This window comes from Callithrix jacchus, chromosome 5 (genome assembly GCF_049354715.1).
Source record: "Callithrix jacchus isolate 240 chromosome 5, calJac240_pri, whole genome shotgun sequence".
Classification (NCBI taxonomy): Eukaryota; Metazoa; Chordata; class Mammalia; order Primates; family Cebidae; genus Callithrix; species Callithrix jacchus.
Genome location: NC_133506.1, coordinates 147,415,957 through 147,430,020, shown reverse-complemented (window position 1 = coordinate 147,430,020; position 14,064 = coordinate 147,415,957). Strand labels below are relative to the sequence as shown.

Sequence of the window (14,064 nt, the reverse complement as noted above, 5' to 3'; positions counted from 1 at the left end):
TATAGAAGAAATTGTATCTACTATAAATCCCTTGTGTATCGCAGCAAGCTCATGTATTATAGAATAGTGTAAACATGTATAACAATTCTATAAGACAAACTGGCTTCAGTATCAATAAAATAGGCATTACATAATGAAATAACCAAAGAACAACTGAAGTTCATACATTCAAAAACATTTCCTTTCATAGCACTATACAAATTTGTTTTTCAGAAATAATTTTTATAAACAATTTATCTTATTTAGAGATAATAAAATTTTTCTAGAGCAAACATGTTATCAGGTTTATAATCCAAAAAGACATGTATTTTTTTAACGCTTCAAATACAATCATGTTTTCCAACTGAACACCAACCTACACTTTTATTCTGCTAACTGTCTTGAATGACTCAGGAATGCTCACAATATTTTAAGTCAACAGACGATAACCCAACATGTAGTACAGCCATAGAAGCCAACTAGAAGAAAATATAGCAGATGGTAAGAATGGTAACTTTTTAATGGGAGAATTACTATTCTTTCCTTTACACTATTTTGTATTTGCCAAATGTTTTACAATATAACACTATTTTTAAAACATGGGATTATGTCTGTTTAAAAAAAAAGACCTACCAAGAAAACAACTGATAATTTTTGACCTCTGACTGGGAAGAAACACAGATAAAAACCCTGTTAAAAAACTAATTCCAGAAGACAGGTTCGAAATGATCCTTTCTCTGCATTTGCCAAATATTTTATGCTCATTATCTCTTAGTTGTCACAACAATCCCATGAGGTAGAATTCCCTATTTCATGAATAAGGATAATAAGGATTGCATAGCTGAGAGGGAGGTGGGATGCAAACCCAGGACTTTTTGATTCTGTAGTTACAATCTCCACATGGCATTTGGTCCATAATAAAAAACAAATGCAGAATGATTAAATGTCATCAAGTGGCAGGTTCTACTTAAATAAAGGCAGTATACTGCCATGTGTCATGGCATGTGACTATAATCCTAGCTACTCAGGAGGCTGAGGCAGCAGAATCACTTGAACCCAGGAGTTTGAATTCAGCCTGCGCAACATTTAAGACCTTATCTCTTAAATAAATAAAAGCAATATAACGGAAGAATACACACAAGTGAATATAGCTATAAGTTTTACTTTTGCACATTTACCTAGTTTTTTTTTTTTTTGAGACAGAGTCTCGCTCTGTTGCTTGGCGCCAGAGTGCAGTGGCGTGATCTCAGCTCACTGCAACCTCAGCCTCGGGTGTTCAAACAATTCTCTTGCCTCACCCTCCCAAGTAGCTGGGACTACAGGAACTCACCACCACGCCCAGCTAATTTTTGTATTTTAGTAGAGACGGGTTTTCACCATGTTGGCCAGGATGGTCTCAATCTCTTGACCTTGTGATCCGCCCACCTCGGTCTCCCAAAGTGCTGGGATTACAGGCGTGAGCCACCGAGTCCGGCCCATTTATCTAGTTTTTATTTGAATGATCGATATAATGTCCATAAGGAAGCCAAATGCTAGATAAATTTTGTTTTCCAGCTATTTCATTCATTAAGGAGCACTTAATACTGGATTAATTTCAAATTAGTAAATGCTGAGCACCTACTATGTACTATGAACCTAAAGAAATATATGTTCTTACCCTCAAGAGGCTTAGAGAAAAATAAAGAACACAAATTTATATAAAACATGTAAGAGGTAAAGTTGCCATTTAAGAAGTACAATTCTCCATGGCACTGGTTCTTAAAACTTTAGCACCTGTCAGAATCACCTAAAGCCTTATTAAAACATAATTTGTGGGGCCCCAGTTCCCAAGTTTCAGATACAGTCAGAAGTGGGATCCAAGAACTTACAATTCTAACAAGTTCCTAAAAGTCAATGAAAATGAGGCCGCTGGTTAAGGAATCATACTTTGACAGCTAATACACTATGAAAATACAAAGACCAGAGCAATTCCCAAGGATATTAGGCACTCGTTTGCTATGGGGTTGCTAGTAAATTATTACAACTTATAAATCAATGGTGTTTAACTGAAAATGGTGTTTCCTTTGGGAAGCAATTTGGTTCTATGTCCTAAGCATTAAAACCACTTCTACTTTACATTTTCCTCTCTTTTGTTTTCTTGGAGCTAGAGTCTTGCTCTGTCACTCACGGAGTACAGTGGCACAATCTCACTGCAATCTCTGCCTCCCAGGTTCAAGCAAGTCTTGTGCTTCAGCTTCCTGTGTAGCTGGAATTACAGGTGCATGCCAACATATCGGGCTAATTTTTGTATTTTTAGTAGAAATGGGGTTTTGCTATGTTGCCCAGGCTGGTCTCAAACTCCTGACCTCAAGTGATCTGCCCGCCTTGGCCTCCCAAAGTGCTGGGATTACAGGTGTGAACCACTGCACCTGGCACTCTTTTCTTTTCTACGTATTTTAAAATTAGCATCAACTTATCAATGATTTACTTTTTTTATACTTATAAAAGTATTTCCGAATTACACTAAATCTATAGATCAGTTTAGAAATACGTAAAGTATTTCTTCTAAGAAAAAATATACTTCCTACAGAAGAAAAAACAAAGAGTAGGTGACTATGTTCACTGCACTGTAATTCATGATGCCAAAAACTGGAAGATACTGGAAGAATAATTATACTATCAAGTGACAAATGGGTGAACTATAAGGCAAACAAATGTTAAGTGTGAAGGGATAGTCAGAAACATATGGCGGTGTTTGAAAATGTATGAGTTGAAAATTGTGTGCATGCTGATGAATGATGTAAAGCACTCATGGATATCTGAAAGAGAATGTGACAAAAATATTTTACTAGGTTTTTTTTTTTTTTTGAGATGGAGTTTCGCTCGTTGCCCAGGCTGAAGTGCAATGGCGCAATCTCAGCTCCTTGCAACCTCCGCCTCCCAGGTTAAAGTGATTCTCCTGCCTCAGCTTCCCAAGCAGCCTGTTGGTCAAGCTGGTCTTGAACTCCTGACCTCTGGTGACCTGCCTGCATTGGCCTCCCAAAGTGCTGAGATTACAGGCGTGAGCCACCATGCCTGGCAAATATTTTAAATATTTTATCATCGCTGCAAAGGTAGATAAAATTAATTTTTGTTTATTTTTAAAAGTAGATAAAAGACATTCATTTATATTTTACATTAAGAGTTTCAGAGTTCTGTCTTACACATGCAAGTTCTTAATCTATTTGAAGCTGACTTTTTAATGTAGCCTGAGATAATGATCCAATTTTATCTTGTCAATATAGAAACCATTTTTGTGGCTGGGCATGGTGGCTCACATCTGTAATCCCAACACTCTGGGAGGCAGAGGCAGGAGAGGATCACTTGATTCTAGAAGTTCGAGACCTGCCTGGACAACATGGTGAAACCGTCTCTACAAAATATATAAAAATTAGCCAAGTGTGGTAGTGTACACCTGTAGTCCTAGCTACTTGGGGGGCTGAGGTGGGAGGACTGCTTGAGCTCAGGAGGCGGAGGCTGCAGTGAGCCATGATCACACCACTGTACTCCAGTCTGTGTGACAACGCAAGAAGTTGCCTCAAAAAAAGTTTATTTTTTTAATTAAATAACCAAAAAAACATTTTTACAATGTTTTCCTTTCCCCCACTGAGTTGCCACCTTTATCACGGAATGTGTCTGGGCTCTCTGTAATCTGTTCCATTAATCAACCTGTCTAACCCTGTGCCATCACCACACTGTTTTAGTTACTGCAGACTCAAATCAAACCTCTCCTTCCCTAATACACAAATTCTTCATAAGAACATAAATAATAACCATATTCTTCAAAGTGCCTTGGATGGTCTTGGCCCTTTATTCTTTGATACATTTTATCATACTCCATGAAAAGATCTTACTGGAACCTATGCTTTGATTGGAATTCTACTGAATTTTTAGATCAATTTAGAAAAATCGACATCTTACTTGTTCTGTCTCCCTAGTCATGAGTAATCTCTACTAATCTAGAGTATTTCATTCTATTTATCTTGTTAAATACTTCTTAATAAATCTCCTGTGCTGAAATCTTACTATCTTTTGTTGTGTTTATTCCTACACATTGACATTGAAAAACAATTTTAAACAGGATTTGCTTTTAATCATATTTTAAAGTTAACTGAATACTGGCCCACAGAAATGCAACTGATGTATTAATCTTATATCCAGTCATTTTCTACAGTTTGTTATTTCACAGAATGTCTAAAATGCAGTCACATGACTTATACGTGGTAGGTTTATTTTCTCCTTTCTAGTCATTATGCCTTTCTTTTTTTTCTTTATAAACTTTTGCAAAACCTGGCTAAAGCTTCAAATACAGTGTTAACAGTTAAGAAAAATTCCAAGATGAATATTTCAAAGGTTATGACAAGTGAAGTTCCTTCCCACCTCACGTGGGAAGATCAGTGTTAAGACATTAACAGCCAGATATATTTAATTCTTTAGCAATCAAGACAACACACACTAGACTATGCTAAATGCCTGATTACAACCAGGTGTTCTGATACTATCTCTACGACAAATGTATTCCTACTGTATTATTTATAAAATTTTACTAAATTATATCCTATTTCATTTATACAGAGTAAGCTAAGGAAAGATATTTTAATACATTTTAAGAAATATTGTGGTATCATGAGAAAAACCTGGGTTTAAGTCTGGAACCAGTCAGCTATTTACTAGCCATTGGTCCTAAAGGTAAGTTACTTAACCTGTCAACTTCAGTATTCCTCATATGTAAAATGGAAATGATAATCACAATGTCACAGGATGTTTGTGAGGAATAAAGTAAGACATGTAAAGTATGCTGTCTGGCACACGGTAGTCTCACAAATGGTAATAATAATTACCATCCTCTACTGCTTAAGAACCTATACTTCATTAAGTTTCAAGAGATAAAAAATATTCCAGTGCACAGTAAAATAACTCACCATGAATTCTAAAACGATATGCATTTTTTGTTAACTAGAATACTGTCATACATAAAATTAGCAGAAACAAACTAGATGATCAGTAGATTCCTGGGACTGTTTTTTTTTTTTTTCCAGAAGACAGGGTCTCACTCTGTCACCTAGGCTAGAGAGCAGTGGAGCGATTATAATTAGCTCACTGCAGTCTTGTCCTTCAGGGCTCAAGTGACGCTCCTGCCTCAGCCTCCTGAGTAGTTGGGACTACAAATGTGCACTACCATGCCCGGCTAATTTATTTTTTGTAGAGACAGGTTCCCACTATTTTGCTCAGGCTAGTCTCAAACTACACGCATGAGCCACCACACCCAGCCTGGAACTCTTTTTAATAATGCATAAAAACATGTACTACTATATAAGAATTATAACAGTCTTTAAATGAAAGGAAGAATCTATTTGCATTTTACCTGGCATATCTGCTTGATCAATTTGAGCCATTGTTATTAAATGTCTGTTGATCAGTTCCTATGAAACAGAAATAAGTATATTTTTATTTAAATACAGATTCTGAAACCTGGATTTCCTATAATAACTAAAAAATCTAAGTATTAATATTTTGGCATGTGTACTTTTTAATATTAAAATCATGAAACAACATTCCTAAACATGGTAAAATGTCTGAACTCCAGGCCCAGAGAGACTTAGACTTGCCCATAATTAAGACTGGGTTTAGGGAGCTGCGCTACCCAAAATGCATCACTAACGCTGTGGCTGAAATTTCAAGGTCTACTAATAAGCTGGTCATAATTAATTTAAGAAACATTATACTGCTAGAACTCACTTTTGTGAAACAAAAATATTTCTGAGAATCTGAGTGTAAAGTGAAATTATAAATATCAAATAACTAGCTGTTTACCAAAAATTAAACGAAATAAAAAGCTTTTATAAAACATAATTTTAAAAAATTGAGCTCTCTTAAAGTTATTTTCTGGGCCAAACTACTTATTTTTAACCTACACCTATTAGAAAAATACTGTTAGAAACCATTTAAATTATTTACATACTTCAAAGAGCCCTTTCAACAGAAATAATATGAGATACAGAACAGTGACCCATTTAAATAGTTATTCTATATTTTATATCCTAACACATAATTTATTTGAAAATTTTTTAAAAGACAGGTTTCCTTAAATATACCAATTAAACTTCTAAATTCGGTGTGCTTTACTATGGAATATTTGATTAAATAATATGATTTGAAAAGAGCTCTGTTCTTTCCTCTGTTCAGTAAAGCACAGGAGACATTAAGTTTTCCTACTATGAATTCTGAAAGCATACCTGTCGGAGTTCATCAGCCATGAAGAAGGAAGGTGCATTTGCTTTCGGTTGCATATAAGCAACATGAGGTGCAGTTGGAGGATAAATATGATAGTTTGGAAACACCTAAAAAGGTAGGAAGGGGGTAAATGTAATCACTAATTTTTGTTTTTCTTTTTGAGATGGAATCTTGCTGTCTCCCAGACCCAAGCAATTCTCCAGACTCAGCCTCCATAGTAGCTGGGATTAAAGGCACCAGCTGTCATGCCCAGCTAATTTTTGTATTTTTGTAGTGACAGGGTTTCACCATGTTGGCCAGGCTGGTCTTGAACTCCTGACCTCAGGTGATCCACCAGCCTTGGCCTCCCAAAGTGCTGGAATTACAGGTGTGAGCCACCATGACTGGCCTCACTAATTTTTCATAATTGATAAGCTTTATCATTGCTTTGATAAAATTTTTAATCTTTACATGATAGCAATAAATTTTAAATCTTTAAATAATGTTTAAGTAAAAACTTCAGAGAATAGCTGTTATAGAATATTTTCTGAAGAAATTCATATTAAAAATAATATTTCAATAACCAATTAAAAATCTAATGAGCCAGCCTGGCCAACATGGTAAAACCCCATCTCTACTAAAAATACAAAAATTAGCTGGGCATGGTGGTGGGCACCTGTAATCCCAGCTATTCAGGAGGCTGAGGCAGGAGAATTGCTTGAACTCAGGAGGTAGAGGCTACAGTAAGATGAGATCATGCCACTATACTCCAGCCTGGGCGACAGAGCAAGACTCTGTCTCAAAAAAAAATCTAAAAAACATTCCTTCAGATAAAGTAAAATGTAGGCTCAATTGAGAAGACAAAAGTAGCCCTTCGGAAGAAATGTTATACAGTCAGCCTTTTGTATCCCTGGGTTCTGTATTCGAGGATTTGACCAACCATGGGTAGGAACTATTCGTGGGAAAAAAATGACAAATACAACAATAAGAAGTAATACAAATTAAAAATACAGCATAGTAACTACTCACAGAGCACTTAGGTATTATAAGTAATCTAGAAAGAATGTGAAGTATACAGGAGGATGTGTATAAGATATATGCAAATACTATATCATTCTGTAGGAGGGACTTGAGCACTCAGGAATTTTGCTATCCATGGGGGCCCTGGAATCAATCCCCCGTGGATAATAAGTGGCAACTACACAAACAGTTCATCGCCACTTTTTTGAAAGCAACTGGAAGAAAAGAAGGAAGAAGAAATTAAAGGTGTTTGGGTACTGGGAGATAACAAGATAATATTGCCCTGGCTGTCCAAAGAATTCCCCCCTTCACAGGCATTTTGTGGCCAAACTAAACAAAGTGTTATTCAAACCTAGCCTAGGTCAGCAGTTTAAGCGAACAGAAAAATACAATAATACATTTACCTTCCAAGCAAACTACAACAAAGTTACTAAATCAGCTTCCAGCTTCTCATCTTTCATTCTTCCATCTGCACTCATCCCACCACCCTTTCCTCTCTTTATCACTCTTTTCCCTGCCTCTCCGTTACTGGTCCATGATACAAAATCAAAGTACATTTTTAAATATGTTTTCTATTTTTTCACTCTTTCATTTTAAACAATGAAACAGTTTTTTTTTCTCTTTTAAAAACGAATTCAGCTGATTTGTGTTGCCCTAACATAACTGCTCTGCTCTGGATCTCAACTAGGAAACGGTTTTGCTATACTTTTATGGTTTCCTTTAGGCTGTGTCTGCAGGAAGACTAATATCTTTTTTCTTTTGTTGGTTTCCTTACATAAGATAGCATAGTTTAAGCTGGGCATGGTGGCTCACGCCTGTAATCCTAGCACTTGGCGGTCAAGGTGGGCAAATCACTTGGGGTCAGGAATTTGAGATCCTCCTGGCCAACAGGGTGAAACACCATCCCTACTAAAGATAAAAAAGTTAGGTGGGCATTGTGGTGTGTGTCTGTAGTCCCTACTGGGGAGGCTGAGGTGGGAGGAATGCTTGAACTTGGGAGGCAGAGGTTGCAGTGAGCAAACATCATACCACTACCCTCTAGCTTGGGTGAAAGAGTGAGAATCCACCGCCAAAAAAAAAAAAATCGTTAGGCTTAACTACCCTAGGTTTGCCAAAAGCATATTTTAAAGAGTGGTGTGAAGGGTAAAAACATTATCAAAATGTGCCATATTTAATATCTCTTTAAAATTGGTGGAGGTCAATTTAATCTCTATAAAACAGGTAAAGGTAATTTTGTGTCAGAAGAGCCTCCATATACATTAAACTAAATTTCTTTCTATAAATAAAATATAATTAAAAGGTATATGATTACAAAATATAATAAACAAAAAGGCTAAAACACTGATGGATTCCTTATTTTAAAGAACAATGAGAAGTCTGTACCTAAATATTTCTGATCTTCTGTTTGGAAAGTGGTTCTGTGATAATGTTTGAAAGATTTCTGAATTTTTAAAAGCCCACAAAACTGTTAACTATTTTATTATTTTTAAAAAACAGTTAATATGACTTACAACTATTTCTATAAATGTTTTCACATTTATTTATCATAGAGTAGTTAGGTATTAATATACTTATTTTATAACTGGAGAAAGTTTCATAAGTACATAGATTCACGAGTCTCAAAACAGTGGTAAAACTAGGCTCTTAAAAAAAGAAACATGTGTTGGCCGGGCGCGGTGGCTAATGCCTGTAATCCCAGCTTTGGGAGGCCGAGGCGGGTAGATCACGAGGTCAAGAGATCGAGACTATCCTGGTCAACATGGTGAAACCCCATCTCTACTAAAAATACAAAAAATTAGCTGGGCATGGTGGCGCGTGCCTATAATCCCAGCTACTCAGGAGGCTGAGGCAGAAGAATTGCCTGAACCCAGGAGGCGGAGGTTGCAGTGAGCCGAGATTGCGACATTGCACTCCAGCCTGGGTAACAACAGCGAAACTCCGTCTCAAAAAAAAAGAAAAAACAAAACAAAACATGTGGCCAGGCACAGTGGCCCATGCCTGTAATCCCAGCACTTTGGGAGGCCGAGGCGGGTGGATTGCCTGAGCTCAGGACCTCGTGATCAGCCTGGGCAACAAGGTGAAACTCCCTCTCTATTAAAATGCAAAAAAATAAAATTAGCTGGATGTGGCAGCCTGTGCCTGTAGTTCCAGCTACTCAGGAGGCTGAGGCAGGAGAATTGCTTGAACCTGGGAGGCAGAGGTTAGAGTGAGCTGAAATCACTGCTGCATTCCAGCCTGGGCAGCAGATTGAGACTCTACCTCAAAAAAAAAAAAAAAAAGAAAGAAAGAAAGAAAGAAAGAAACATGCTTTCTTTTCACTCAAATTCTTAGTAAAATATTAAATTCAATCAAAATAAGTTCATTTAATTCTGAGGATCGAAACCTGCAAATTGAAATCCAAATAATGTTACATATATGCCCTATCATCTATGACTGTCAAATGTCTACAGATTAGATCAGCTTCCGTTATTTTAATGCAGCTGTCCCCAACCATTTTGGCACCAGGGAACTGATTCTGTCAAAGACAATTTTTCCAAGGACTAAAGGGTGAGGGTGGAGGGATGATGTTTTTGGCAAAATTCAAGTGCATCACATTTACTGTGCATTTTATTTCTATTATTATTATACTGTAATATATAATGAAATAATTATACAACTCACCATAATATAGACTCAGTGGGAACCCTGAGCTTGTTTTCCTGCAACTAGACAGTCCCATCTAGGTGTGACGGGAGACAATGACAGATCATCAAGCACTAGATTCACATAAGGAGCACACAACCTAGATCCCTGGCATGCACAGTTTACAACAGACCTTCATGTTCCTATGGAATCTAATGCCACCACTGATCTGACACAAGGAGCTCAGGTGATAATGAGAGCAATGGGGAGTGGCTGTAAATAAAGAGATGAAGCTTTTACTTACTCGCCCACTGTTCAGCTCCTGCTGTGAGTCCTAGTTCCTAACACTGACTGGTCTATGGTCCAAGGATTGGGGACCCCTGTTTTAGTTGACTCTGGCTTTCTTAATCATGAAGTCTTCGTCTACTACTTATTTTTCTAGGGTAAATAAAATAATTTTTGAATACAGACAAAGTAACGAAGCTAAAAAGGTACAATTTACATAACATGAAACATTATTGACTGACTCTGATAAGACATCTTTCTTCCTGGGCATGGTCTTCCTCTCTTGGTCTTTGTGTTCATATTTCCTCTGGAGCCACCTCTTTATGATGTTTCGATTCTTATTCTTTCACTTCATTGCCAGTCCTTGGTAGCTCTTTCCTCCTCTATAATTATGGCTCCTTTTCGGTTGACTCGTCTACCTCCTTAGCAAAAAGCCACACTGCAGGCCCCTTATCACTATCTGTCACTCCACAGATCTAGCTGTTAACTGCCTCATCTAAGGTTAAGAGTTTCTCATTGATTTGCTTCCAGTAACTACTGAGGATAGTTGCTGGATAATCTACTTTTTCTAGCTTCTTACTAGAGGATAAACTATATAAACCTATAGACAAATGTCAGCAAACATCAGCTCCAGCTAGTACAAGGTAAACCCATAAGCAAAACATATCATAAAGTACTAAAAGATTCCATGTAAAGTTAAGAGGAAAAAACAAGCAAACAAAAAAATAAAGTACTAAAATAAGAGCATGGATATAATCTAATTTCTGATTAAACCAGATTAGACCAAAACTAGAGTTATTAGTAAGGCAGAACTAGACTAAATTTGAAGAGTTGAGAAGAAGAAACTAGACTTCTCACATAAGCTGGAAAATGTAACCCTTTTCTGCATCACAATAAAAAGCTGCAGGAGGGGGTGAACGTCATTAATAAGAAGGACCCGTTACAAGACAGTACTATAATTTCCTCTTTAATGTAGACATACCATTCCAGTCAAAGGTGCTGGAGTTGTGTCTGTATAGAAGTAAGTCGTCCCACCAACAGTTTCCTTTTGGATCACCTGACCAGAAGATGGAGTCTGAGAAACAGGATTATTGACAGATGTAGAGGCACTAGAAGGCACCATGTAACTTGCTGGATTTGGAGTGTGACTTCTTCTTCTGGGAGCAGGAGAAGTATGTGGAGTAATCTTGGGGGAATGAAGAGGGGAAGACCCAGCAGACAACGACATTCCTAAAGAAGATGTAAAAATGTTTCTTAATGGAGCAATACTTGGTTTTAGAGAAAAAAGCTGGACAATAAAATGCAAACATTCATTTGGAAGAAACATCATCTTTGGGATCTTTAGTGCAAAGATGAAGGAAATAATTTTATCTTGATTTGTTGTAGAAAAAACACTGATTAAAACAAAGGTTCAGATGTAGTTATTTCCAAATATGTTAGCAGATTTATTGCAAGAACAGTCTCCTCCATATCAAGGTTTACATCAGAAACTTTAACAGCAAGAATGACCAAAAATTTAATAAATTAACAGAAGAGTGAGAAGTAACGGAATTAGGACTCCTTATAAAATTATGCCTTTTATAAAAGAAATACTTTTATACTTTCATAAAAGGCATAATTCCTTAATTAAGAATTATTAACAATACAATAGCACATTCCCTAAAAATATTATAGCATTAAAAATTCAAATTATCTAATGAAAAACTACTAGATTTAATTCAGCCAAATATAATTAACAAAATCATTCGAAAAAGAACAAAAATAAGATGAAATACAAAGCAGCTTAAGTGCCATATTTTAAATATCAAGTAGTCTGTTGTTTTGATGACTTGTTGTCATTAACTTTAAACAGGCAAACTGAAAATTTCTATTGATGCATACTTTTAAAAATAGGCCAATTGATACCACTATGTTCTAGTGGAACAACCACAACTAGTAAGAAACATTATGTGCAGAGCACCCTCTATTATGAGTTTATTGTGGAGAAAGGGAAAGGACAAATGTCTTTACCCTTCAGGAGATTCCAAGCTAGCTGAGAAAAAAAGACCAGGTCACATGTAAAAGACATAAAATGACTTAAAAAAACCCAAATATAAACCAATATACTACAAACTACATGCATAAATGCTGATGAAAAGCAAACTAATTAAAACCAGGTAGAGTTAATCAAAGGCTTAATGGAGGTCATCAGTTCTGAGCAGATTGAAAATTTAGAGCAACAGTTACCCTTCCTGAAAAAATGAACTTATCCAGGAGCTGTTTTATGGCTATTTGATGAATGCCTAAAAACCTTCACCAGTGAAATAACAGGCCATCTGACAATCCAAGAAAAGAGTTACCAAAAATCCCTCTGGTAACCAAATTATGATTAACAGGGATATGAGTTTCAATTTCTAATAATTCATAAGACACCAACATGTTTTCTGAAAACATGTAGGTGAACAAAAATAGGCAGAGAACTGAGGTAATACTTTTCTCTGGATAGCCCTCCAAACTTTCTGAAGAGCCTCAACATAATTATTTCTGATTTTCCGAGGAACTGAAGTAGGCAGGTGAGTTAAGTCAGGTTATAAACACCACAGGACATGCAAAGTCAACAGCAAAGCCAAGACTCAAACTCAACTCCCCAAATTCCCAATCTAATACTCCTACTACTATAACACAATGTCTACTGCATTGAGATTAAAATAGGATAGGAATTCTTGAATTATGTCTTAAATGTGTGTAAAAGAAATTTTAAAAAACAATAAACTCCTTAAAAAAGAATATGAAGCCAAGTTACTATATTGATATAAACCGAACTTTTATTTTACTTTTTAAAACTATTCCAGAGCTGTTTTTATTTAACTCTAGATTGTAAATTTAATTAAAATTAATTCATACAGCAAAAATTATATTTTTGCTATTATCAATGTATAAAAGCTCCCTACTTGTCTAATAGGAAATGTATTTAGACAGCTTTTACTAAAGCTAGTCTTTTAAGACTTTCCAAGATAAAACTTGCCAAGTCACCAAAATGAGTAAATTTGTTTACCATCATGACATTAAGTAACACAAAAGAACTACAATTCTTGAACTCTTTCCATGTTTCAGGCACTAATTTCCATATCCACCAGTCTACTTAATTCTCACAACCACCCTGTGAGGTAGGAATACCATATTTATTTCACAGACGAGAAACTAACTTAAAAGATCAAAACAATTACTGTAAGGACAAATATAGGTAATTCAGCAACAGAATCAAGATTCAAACTCAGGTTGATTTGTTCCCAAAGTCTGTGCTCTCAGCCAACATGCTTTATAGTTGCCCCATTCCTAAGTCTGACACACACAAAAAAACCAGGAAATCAATTACAGGTTTTACTAGCTTCAGTGTAACTACTGAAGCTAATGTGAGGAGGGGGCTATGTGCAGCATGGGCTGAAGGGAAAGATTCTGACATCAAAGTAGGTATGTAAGTGAGACAAAAAGTAGAATCTCTCTTTAAGGCTGAGCATGTGGAAAGAGATTACCATAAAAACAATCTAAGGTGAGTTAAGACAGAAATTCACATATAGTAGAATTTGCACTACAGAACATCGAGTTCTCTTAAGAATTCTAATTTTGTGAAGTTATTTTAATATAAAGGTGTAAAAAGAAAATTTGAGTTCATCTCTGAGGCTGACTGGAGTTACTTAAACACATTCAAAATGCAAGCTGGGTGCACTGGTGTGAGCCTGTAGTCCCAGTTACTTGGAGGGCTGAGGCAAGAAGATCACTTGAGCTCAAGGTTTGAGGCTGCAGTGAACCATACAGCGACGATGAACAGCCACTGTGCTCCAGCCTGGGCAACACAGTGAGACTCTGTCTCTTTAAGAAAAAGCAAAACAAAAAAAAGAAACACAAGAAAAATAAAAGGAAGAACATTCAAAATAAAATAAAAGGAAG

General features: G+C 36.3%; 1 protein-coding gene across 5 annotated transcripts in view; it reads right to left on the bottom strand.

Annotated features, from left to right (window-relative positions):
* The window catches only part of PAN3 (poly(A) specific ribonuclease subunit PAN3), a 163,317-nt gene that overhangs the window by 30,519 nt on the left and 118,734 nt on the right, over positions 1-14,064 (bottom strand). For all 5 annotated transcript variants that reach the window (XM_002748916.7, XM_008998068.5, XM_008998069.5 and 2 more), the window contains 3 exons: positions 11,120-11,367; positions 6,234-6,338; positions 5,363-5,420 (listed from right to left, as the gene is read on the bottom strand). In XM_002748916.7, the coding sequence (XP_002748962.1) occupies positions 5,363-5,420; positions 6,234-6,338; positions 11,120-11,367 (411 nt within the window). The remainder of the gene's footprint in view (positions 1-5,362; positions 5,421-6,233; positions 6,339-11,119; positions 11,368-14,064) is intronic.